Source organism: Ipomoea triloba, chromosome 2, assembly GCF_003576645.1.
Source record: "Ipomoea triloba cultivar NCNSP0323 chromosome 2, ASM357664v1".
In the NCBI taxonomy this organism is placed as follows: Eukaryota; Viridiplantae; Streptophyta; class Magnoliopsida; order Solanales; family Convolvulaceae; genus Ipomoea; species Ipomoea triloba.
In genome coordinates, this window is record NC_044917.1 from 10,514,744 (window position 1) to 10,526,016 (window position 11,273).

The following is an 11,273-nucleotide window of genomic DNA, read 5'->3' on the forward strand; positions in this document are numbered from 1 at the left end:
AAATAGAGCAAACCAGTAAAAGACAAGCTAGATATCATGATTGATCCAAGTCCAACCAAACAAAGTCCAGGAAGGACCATGTGCAAGAGCAGAGCCATGCTTGAAGCCTTGAAGGGGCTAACCCCACTTCATCCCACCCCTTATATATATATATATAGTACTCCGTATAAATATGTAAAGTAATACACGTAAAGTAAGTAATATACATGCATATATTGCTAAGAAAACAAAAATAATCTAGTTTTGTTGGTAGGTTACATAGTCATTGTTTTAGAGGTCAACACCTCATAAATACACATTTATTAAAAATTTTCCCTACTCTTAGAAGATAAGGGAGGGAGTGGCAGATTTTATATAGTATTAAAATTATTTGTGAGATTTATTTCTATTTGTATTTTGTAACTTCGGAAATTTTTTAAAACCTTTTTGCGGTGATTATTTATGTACTTATAAACAAATTAAAAACACATCACATGCTAATTACAAATACATAACATGATAACACAGACGCATCAACTGTTAACTACATGTACAAAATATGTTAACTGCAAATATAAAATATATTAACTGCAAACACATAACATGTGTACTAATAATTTTATGTGTCTTTAATTAACATATTTTGTACTTATAGTTAACAATTTATGTGTATGTAGTAAAGCAAGTACAGAATGTTTTAAATGAGGCTGCGTATCATAAAACACAATTCAAGTAACTTAGGGTGAGGTGCGCATAAAGCTAGTCCAAAACAACTTTGAGGTTCAAAAGTTCCATCAAAGCTCTCCGGATATCATCATCTACACTACTCAATTGTTATAACATGGAATAAAATCCATTGTTACATTGTAAACCCGGATTCAAAAATAATGTCTACAATTAATACATTATGTATCTATAATTAACCATTTATGTACCTGTAAATAAATTGAAGACACATAACATAAACTACAGACACAAATTATTAACTGTAAGTTCAAAATATGTAACATAATATATTGTTAGCATATTGTGTCTACAATTAACTTATTCTATAATAACAATTTGTGTGTCTGTAATTACCATTTGATGTGTATGTAGTTAACACGTACAGAATTGCAAACACATAATCTGAATGTTATATTGTTCCATGATCTATAGACCATAATGCAAGTAGACCCTTTGCCTTCACTTCTAAGTTCTAAACCCCAAGTCTCCTCTACTAGGAAATCAAATTTAGGAACATTCCATGTTGAATATAATAGGAGACAAAATAAATACGGAATAAATAAATATATTGCAACCAAGGAATGGAAACGGGAGCAAATTTAAGCCCAACAATTCCATCAATAGACCAATCAGCCAGCCAAGAATCCCATCATTATCAAATTTAAAACAATAACATCCATGCACACACTATATGTTATACAACTACTAAATTGGGTAACTCACATTTATACATGGTGAACTCTAAAATAAGCTTATTTTTCTTAACCTCTCTAACAAGGTCGACTATATTTCCCCACTCCAAACATACAATCAACTTCATAGCAGTGTTTCTCAAACTACACCTACCTCTAGATTACCTGGTGGCAGTTGGAGCTTTATAAAATTTCAGAAAAGTGCTGCTAGTTGATCCTCTAGTTCTGAATGAGTGAATATTATTAAGGGGATCCAAATAAGTGATGAACAATAGTAATTGTGATTCAAGATATTAATAACTAAAGAAAATATCGGCTCAATTGGATGGTCTTGCAACTTCATGCACATGCCTCTTTTGATCACTTGTTAGAAGCATGCCACAGTTTTTGTATTTATAAGGGGAACTCTTTCTGGAGAACATCAAGGTTCCGTGAGTCGCAAGCTTCAATCATATCATTTCGTGATGCACAGCTGAAAATGGAAGCCAGTAAGTTACAATTTAATAGCCTGCCTGGTAGTTATGCTTTTGTTCATTAGGAAACATACCTCAAAGAAATTCTCAAATATTGCCATGCATTATCTGCCTTTGGATTCATTGCTAATGTACGGACATAATAGCGAATAGAGTCCTCGTACATACCCTGAATTTAAAAATGGTATGGCATGCCAAAGGGATTAGTCATTTCATGTATGTCGGGATGTTTTAACTCTTAGAAGCAAGCATTGTGAACTACCTGGTTGGCATAACTGATACCCATGTTTGCCCATGCACGCACATAATTCGGTTTCAAATCTAGTGCCTGAAAACAAGAGATCAGAGATATAATGAGACAAGCATGTACATTTCTTTATATGCATATTCTTATGGGTAAACCAAATAACTAATCATTAAGCATGACTGCACATTGATAGTACTTTCTGCATATACTTGTATAGTTGTATGCCAGTAATTCAAGTCCAAATCAAATGGGAATTCGTACATGTGAGGGTGGAGAAGTTCCAAAATAGGTTAGCAGGAGTTTACCTGCTGATAGGCCAATATTGCATCAGCACTCTGAACACTGTTAGCCTGTGTAGCACCAAGCTTATTCCAGAGTGAGTAGTCTCGTGGCTTGAGTTTCAAAGCAATTTTAAATGATTCAATAGCTTTATCATACTCCCTTGATAAGTTGTATAATACTCCCAGTACTATGTATACATCAGCGTCATCAGGTGACATTTGAGCAGCATCATTAAATAATCTAGCAACCTGTGTGTTCCACACAATCAAAGCCAGAATGTGGTGAAAGTTAAACATAGGTACAGACATACTTTGAAGGAGGATAATTTAAACAATGGACCTTACATCTGCATAATATAGGGACTCAGGTTGATCTGCAGGGGCAATGCTTCCATACTTAGGGTGATGGCGTAACCAACTGTACAAATACTTCAACGCAGCTGCTTGTTCCAGTTCTGATCATTTTATGAACACTAAGTTACTAAATTTTCTCTATTTTGATCATTCCTAGGAACAATGCGAATATAAATATCTCTGTTGCTCATTCATATTTTTGTTATCTTGACTTCATATAACAACTCACCATTTGTGTGGCTCACCCCAAGGGCAAGGAGGACTTCCAAGTTTGTTGGATCAGCCTCATGTGCACGCATCATGGCTGCAATAGCCTGTGGCAAGATGATTAACCATAAGAATACAAAATCTGATTGTATCAATAAAAGCTTGTATTTAAGCTGTCTGCACAAATGTTTATTTATGGAATTGTATGTTACGGAGTATTATTTAAAGTCTAAACTGTGTGTGTATCACAACATTATCCTGATTCTTTGTAGGACTTTGACAAAGTGACAAAATGGAATACAAGGAAGAAAAAATCACGAATTCCTATAGCATTATTTCCTTTCACAAGCTGGCAAATAGAAAACTGAAGCCACTACAGGGAAAAGGCAGAAGATTTTAGACTAACTAATAGGGTATAGAATTCAATGAATGCATAGACCTAATATTAACCTGTTGATCATCATCATTTTCTGCATGTGCTATACCCAGTAATCTCCAACCCTCAGCATTCTCAGGGTTCTTTAAGACTTCAGCCTCCAAAGCAAGAACTGCTTCACTTAAAAGCCCCTTGCGAAATAGTTCTTGTCCTTCTTTTAGAGGATTAGGATGGCCAACATACGGGTTTAAATCAGAAAACTCATAAATACCCCTTGACGTTTCTGATCGCTGCTTCAATGCAGTTTGCTCATTCACATACCTGTCCAAAAATAACAGCTGCAATCAGAAAGGAATATGTGTCCAAATCAAAGTTTACCATGAGAGGAAGAACGGGAGGGGGAGAGGGGCACTGGCAAGTGGCAACATAGAAGAGAATGGAAAACCAACAAAAATCAAATATTACAAGGTGTCAAGGGACATGCCCATTTGAGAACTCTTTTATGAGATGTCGATGGGGCAATACAAGCAATATAGTTGACCCGACTAGATTGGGGTTAACACTTACTAGGCTAGTTAACTGGATTTTATGAATGAGATACCAAGAAATCTAAAAAATGAAGCCCGGTAACCTAGAATACTCCCAATTGCTATACAGAACATGGAGAAAAAAATCAACCACACCAGGCAACCTGGAACATCACCCAATAGCTCTATGGAGTATAAAGAAGAGTCCGCAGAGCTAAACCCAACTAGTGAGGGATTAAGGTTTAGTTGAGTTGAGACCTTTATTAATGAGATGTCAAGAAATCAAAATATGAAACCAAAAAACCTAGAACAACCCCCAATTGCTCCATAGAAATACAAGAAAAGCGTTGATATTACTGTTCAAAAACACTCACTCATCATAAGCATCAACCCAGTTATCAGCAGAAGTTTCACCCAAAGCTCCTTCAGCAACCTGACGACCAAATTCATCAGCCCAGTCATCGACATTCAACTTAGAAAATTCATCAACCCATTCATCATTCACTGATCCATGTTGCCCTTGCTCAGCAGCGAACTCATTTGCCCACCCATTTGGTCCATGAGAAAGCTGAAACCAACATACAGATAAGTTTCAAGTTGTATGAAGACCTACTTGGCTACTTTGTCATATAAAGAACTGCAAGCAATGCAATTTATATTTTTAACAAAACAAAATGAGAACCTAGTAATTATTTTACACTAGTAATCAACCTAACAAAACGGATAAGGCTAGAAATTTCTATACAGTAAACAACTATGAGATTAGTTAAAAACTATGAGATGATAATTGCAGGAATAAATCCTGGTCCCAGATAACAATGAGCAAAATGAAGCAAATAAGCACCATTTTAAAAGCCTGAAGATCAATTCTTAAATTAGAGAGACCTCTAAACAACAGAATGCAGGCCATTTACATCCAAATAGAGATGGGTTCGACAGAAAGTTTTACAATCAGTATGTGTAGAGAACCGTCTACAGTGCAGATATTATCCTGAAAACCTTATCTAGTTCTAACAAACCCACAATTGCAGCACCTTTTAACGTTACATGATAAAATCAAAGTCTTCTAAGATTATGAAAGAAACAATTAAAAACTCAAAAAATATTTTATGCTTACCCCCTCACGCTCATACTGGTCTGCCCATGTTTGAACTCCACTATACTGTTCTTCATATTCTGTGGCCCAATCCCCAGGTGCAGATGCAGCTGGTTTAATTTGATTGTCCTCAATGGTAATTTCACCACGGCTCATCTTTGAAACAAATTGGAGAAACCTTGAATTCTATATGAACCAAAATATAAAATACTTTAGGAGGAAGAAATCCGAACAATGAAAGGAGCAGATGAAACCAATAAAAGACTAAGGTTTAGCAACATTTCTTCCAAAACAAATGCTTGACGTCTTATTTGTCCCTTATCACACAATTCATTGCTAGGAGAAAGCTTTATTTATGCAAGCTACCGGTTTTACAATATGCACACCAAACATTAGCCCCCCACCAAAACGACATCATGTCTCATCTATCCCTCAAATTTAAACAATGAATAGGATCAAATCTACCCAATGTCCAAGCTCTAACAAGTAATCAGAACAAATTATGCAGCTGATTGCTATCACCATGTCCAAAAAATTGTTTGGGGAAGGGGGGGGGCAACTCAAAGAATCAAACACATTACCAACACTTGCATTCAACAACAAGCATTATCAATAAGAATATTTTGTTTTATTCATTTCCCAATAATTGGAGGCTACAGTACCTAGGAAGGTTACATGTAGCAAAAACAACTTAGACAATTTATGCTACTCCCACAAATGCAGAACAATGTTATATGTGACGCATCTTAAGAACCTGGAATTTGGGGTCCCTGTTTTGAGCTAATGTGTGAGCTAGCATGCGTGTTTGCTCCATTGCTGCTAAGCTAGGAATATTTGCACCTCTCATTTGATCAATCATTCCAAGCTGGGATTGCTCCTGCAGAGATTACATTAACAGTGTAACCCAATTCATTGTGTAAACTTTCTGAAAAGCACAATTCAGAAGATAAGTGATTGTGCCTCATACTAATACCAGTGTAAATTATTCATTGGTTTGTGCTCTTTGATATCAATAACCAACACTTTTAGGTTAAAACCTTTTAAACAAACATAGCTTCTCAGTCACACCTAAATCAATAGGGTTGACTGAAGACCACATTACAAATAGTAAACCACACCATTATACCACAATTGATAATACTTCCTTACATGCTCAAACTCAGAAGCCCACCCATTAACACCATTTTGTTGCTCAAAAGATCGAACCCAAGCATTGGTGTCTGGATTCATGTGACGTTGCCCAAACTCGGCAGCCCAGCTATCCGCGACTTGAGGCATGGTTTTAATACCCTGTGACTCATTCCAATAATCCTCCAGCTCCGGCAATCTTCCAGGCATAGGACCCCTTGCCCTAATATCAGCATCGATATCTAGAGAACACAACAGTGCATTAACCTGAGAAATAATAAGCATCAACATGCTTGTCAATATAGAGAGAGAGAAATAATGCAAGTAAAAATACATGTAAATTTAGGTAAAAGAATAAAACATCATCTAAAATAGATCATACCAAAAGGATTTCAAACCAAAGTTTTTAAGGTGAAAAAGCACAGCTTGCTTTAAAGCGCAAAGCGGCAAAAATCAAATCTACTTATAGAAACATATTTGAGATTGAGTAATTAAATATTTAATTTTATTACTAACAAAAAGTTAAAAACTTACAATTATTTAATATTATTGTTATTCGTTAACAGTTAACACTTATTAATATTATTATTAAGTATTTGTTTAATATTAAGTTATTACAAAAATCAATTAATTGATATTATAAATAATTATCACTTAACAAACAATAAATGCAATTATTTACACACCCACACAGCATATCTGTTAATAATATATACTGTAATAAATAGGAGTGCTAGTCATTTAGGATTCCCCATCCAGAGAAAGAGAGAGAAATAGATACATATAAATATCGGTGGTTGAGACAAGTGGGAATATAAGACAAAAACACATGGCCATACTCCCTTTACTTCAAGCTGATATTCTGTACTTGCATAGCAATGAAGTCGCAGAAGATTTTCAAATCCAACTCTTAAAATAAATAAATAAATAAAACCCTCAAAGAAGAGAGATCAAGAAGAAGACATGAAGAAGTTGAAGCACTGTTGCTGGAGAAGCCAAAAAGTTTGTCTGGAGTGGGCAATGACAGGGCAGTTGAGTCACCGGAACTCCGGAAGCTGCTGGAGTCTGGAGAAGGTGAATGTCTGGATCATCTCTTATAATTCTAACAAGAATAGACTTTTATTTAAACCCTGGCTTTTTTGTTGACCGTTTGAACTCGCTTTTGCTGGAAAAGGGCACTTCACTCTCACTGTCACTCTGGTCAGAGGCAACCACTTCTTCATATAGTGCCAGTGTTATAAAAATCGACCTAGGTGGCCGACTAGGCACTAGAAGCCCCTAGGTCGAAGGGAATAATGGGAAAATCAGCCAACTAGACGGCCATTATTATTATTTTCTAATTTTGTTTGTTTCATTTGTATGTGTTATAGTCACTGTTGCAAAAATCCCCCGCCTAGGCGCCCCTAGACCGAGACGAATTGCTCCCTAGGCATCCGCCTAGGTGGCCAGCCGCCTAGCGCCTAACTTGGCCGATTAGGCCGAGTTGGCGGCAGTCTAGTGCCTAACTCGGTCGATTGGGCCGAGTTGGCGGCTGACTCGGCCAAGTTAACTCGCCCAACTCGGCAGAGTTAGTCGAATTAACTCAGGTGAGTCGGCCTTGTTAATTTTTTATTATATTTATATATATTTAAATTTATTTATTTATATAAATAAGAAAAGTAAGATATATATATATATATATATATATATATATATATATATATATATATATATATATATAAAATATATGATATGATATATGACATACACCCACACACATGCATTATTTTTTATTTTTATAGGTAGCCGCCTAGGTACCGCCTAGACCGCTTAGGCGCTAGTCTACCGCCCGACTAGCGCCTAGCGCCTATTACAACCATGGTTATAGTTAAGAGTGTTATGTGTTTTTAGAGTATCATGCGCTATTAAACATTTATATTTTATGGGAAGAATACTTGTTAGAAGTCTAAAAACCAAGGACGCCACATGCAAAATAATAATAATAATAATAATAATTAATCAATTAATTAAAAAAAAATTGTGCACCTAGGCGCTAGGCACCCATTAAACGTCCGCTCCTAGCGATTTTACAACATTGTATAGTGCCACTTCACCAGAGTGGAGCGATACTCCTTGGCAACCGCTTTTAATAACTTTGTTTCAAATAGTAATATACTTAACTTTTGATTGTTCTGCAGTCTATGATAATTTTCATATTGCAAAACTATAATGCCAGTCTATGAAACAAAGAAATGTATCATACTCTACGCATTGAAGGTATGTGGTATTGTGGTGTTATTAACTTATCTGAGTTATCTCATCTAATTCCATAAAATTTAAGACAGAGATTGGTGATCACAGAAAAGGTTAAGATGAGATTATTTAACACCAGTGCTTTAATAAATGAAATGATGTCAATATGAACCCTATTATGTGGCTTGACAGGAATAGAAATCCAAACCTGAGCATTTATGAAGTCTTCATTTTTATCGGCAAAAAAATGCCGAGCCATGATAGTGCTACGATCCCTGATGCATTGTTTTTCACCCTGGGACAATCCTAATGCTGGAAGTGAAGCAGGACGGAAAGGAATTCCACCATGGCTGCTATTAACAAATGAGTGCAAAAAGTTTGACAATACTCTTTGAGGTGGCCCTGCATGATTAACAAGCACAATTTACCCAACCACATTCAGAAAGAGTGCTAATTTGACCTATCCAGAGACTATTGCTAAACTTTGGCAAAGCCAAGCATTATGTGAACTCATAGTAAACGATATTAAAACAATGCACAAAGTTCATGCTTAAGGAAATAGATGCAAAGAGGGAGCCAGGACATTTTAGGTTTCTTTTTTGTTTTATTTTTGGATGGGGGTTGGCGTGGGGGGCACTAAATTTAATTTATAGGAGACCTTAGTGGATGATTTTAATAATGGGGGTTGGAGGCATTTTGCTGACGTCTTGAAAGTTCAACTATATTTTGTGACTTCTATTAGTTATGCCACTTCATAGATTCTAGGGAGTCACTGGAAAACCATAAACAAGAATCACGTAAAGGCTCTCCCACTTATCCCCAACTAAAGTTGGAATACCAAATAAATTTTAGAGCATAAAATGCAATGATGTTATGCTAAGAATCCCAAGAAAGTTCCCTATTCCCTCCTGAAAAAAATACAAATGAATACACAACAAATAAATCAATGATGACAACAGAGCAAGAGATATGCTAGTCCACCATTCAACTCTGGTTGAAGTTGAGAGTTGTCCAAAGGAAAATTAGAGTGAGGAAGTTGAGGCCTTTGTATCCCATCCCATACATCTGCAAAGCTATTCTGATCAGCAGTGCGAAAGCCTTGAAGGAATTCTGATCCCTGAGAGTCAAAGTAACAGTAACTCAGCATATCCAAATGCAAATCTCCACCTAACTGTGTAGACCTAGAAAATGTGTCTTTATATTAACCTGCAGATTAGGTTGGAATGGATGATCAATCTCTGACCCTGGAAGAGTTGCCAGTGGCTCTTGGACTCCAACACCAAAGTTGCCATCAGATGGTGTAGTCACTGATGTGGGGATCTCCTTCAATCTTTCCTGCTCAGCCAGATGAATCAATTTAATTTAATATAATTCACATCCTTCAAATTTATGTTCCAATTTAAAAATACCCTACAATTATACTCCAAATGCAGCACATTAAAGTAGGCAAAGATTATAAAAGGCTGTTCACAAGGGATAGAAATCAGATCACTTATGATGCATGCAGGATGCAAAAAGCTACTTCCCTGCCATAAACACGAGAATTTGAACATACAATATCCGCTCAGATGCAAACATAAGAAACTTATCACACTCGTGAAAGTTAGATTTCGAGCGAAGTTTAACTAAATTAGCACTAAATTTAGCACAAACGTAGCAGAATTGATTGAATTTGGAATAACAAGTAGATATCCTGCTAAGGCAAGGCATAAACAAGGGGAAATAACAAGACCTGAGTCTTTGATGAAGAGCCGATAAGAGTGTTGGCAAGCGCCCCGAAGGGATTGGAGGAAGAAGAACCAGGCACGGCACAGGCTGCGCCACCAGTCACTAGGTCTCTCATCGCCATATTTTTCTCAACTCAAAGCTCTCCTCTCCTATCTCCGTTCAAAATTTGGTGTTTGAGCGCAGGCGAGGAGCGATGGCGGTTGGCTATATAGTGATGGTGGTAGTCGATACCCCTGGCGATTTCCGGCTTGGGTTTGCTTGTTTTTTTCCCCTCTGGTTGTATGGGCTACCGGTGCTATGGGCGAAACGCCTATCACGAACCAACTCCTTTTATTTATTTATTTATTTTATTTATACACCGTCCTTTGAAAAAAAAATAATAAATAAATAAAGGTAGACTCATTTATCTCATTTTTCATTCTTTATTGTTTTCTATATAGAGTACTAGAGAATATATATGATAGTTAGCATGTTTATTTTTATGATCGAATATTTGTGAGTATTAGCATATATGGTGTCATTGGTGTGTGTTTATATATAGGTAATATATATAGAAAAAGTTTATATGCTAAATTTATAGTTTTGTCGTTCGTTTTCTTGTAACACACACACATATATATAAGATACGAATTAATCAGTAGTGTAGTAATACAGTGTGAGTAATTCTTTTCATATTTGTTTCATGTTATTAGAGCGTGGTTAGTTTTAAAATATACATCACGAATACTACGAAAGAGCTCTTCGAAGCGACGATTCTGGATGAAGATGACAGTGTTGACGAGCTTTATTGGACTAAGGAAATCTCAGGTAAATTCTCTGTTAACTCTGCTTATTTACTAATAAAGGGCATCGAGAATAATTTGCAGGAAAGAGTTTGGACCAAACTTTGGAATGTCAAAACCCCCAATAAAATGAAAACGGACTGCTCTCCATAATCAAATTCTTGGAAAGGCTGAAATGAAGAGAAAAGGTATTACGAATGATGACACCTAGGACATCTGCCCTGGTGAATCCGAAATTGCAAAATACATTCTGAGAAAGTGCAGGAATGTGAAAGAAGTCTGGAGAGTTATAGTAGGACGGCAAAAGTGTGGTGTTTGGAATACTCTGAGCTACAAGAACTGGCTGGACAGGAACTTAACTGGAGGAAGGAATGAGGACAACGACTGGTCACGCATGTTTACTATCACAACATGGTGGATCTAGAAGTGGAGGAATGACAGAATC

At 36.3% G+C, this 11,273-nt stretch overlaps 1 protein-coding gene across 1 annotated transcript; it reads right to left on the reverse strand.

Annotated features, from left to right (window-relative positions):
• Positions 1-1,287: 1,287 nt before the first annotated feature.
• Positions 1,288-10,361, reverse strand: LOC116010275 (peroxisome biogenesis protein 5). The gene is made up of 15 exons (XM_031249600.1): positions 10,051-10,361; positions 9,525-9,653; positions 9,300-9,435; positions 8,527-8,720; positions 6,108-6,353; positions 5,713-5,835; positions 4,980-5,144; positions 4,237-4,430; positions 3,410-3,656; positions 2,982-3,066; positions 2,744-2,853; positions 2,423-2,647; positions 2,133-2,198; positions 1,945-2,039; positions 1,288-1,869 (listed from the first exon to the last, which is right to left on the reverse strand). The coding sequence occupies exons 1-15, from the start codon at positions 10,165-10,167 to the stop codon at positions 1,791-1,793; spliced, it is 2,211 nt and encodes a 736-aa protein (XP_031105460.1). The 5' UTR covers positions 10,168-10,361; the 3' UTR covers positions 1,288-1,790.
• Between the last annotated feature and the right edge of the window lie 912 nt (positions 10,362-11,273).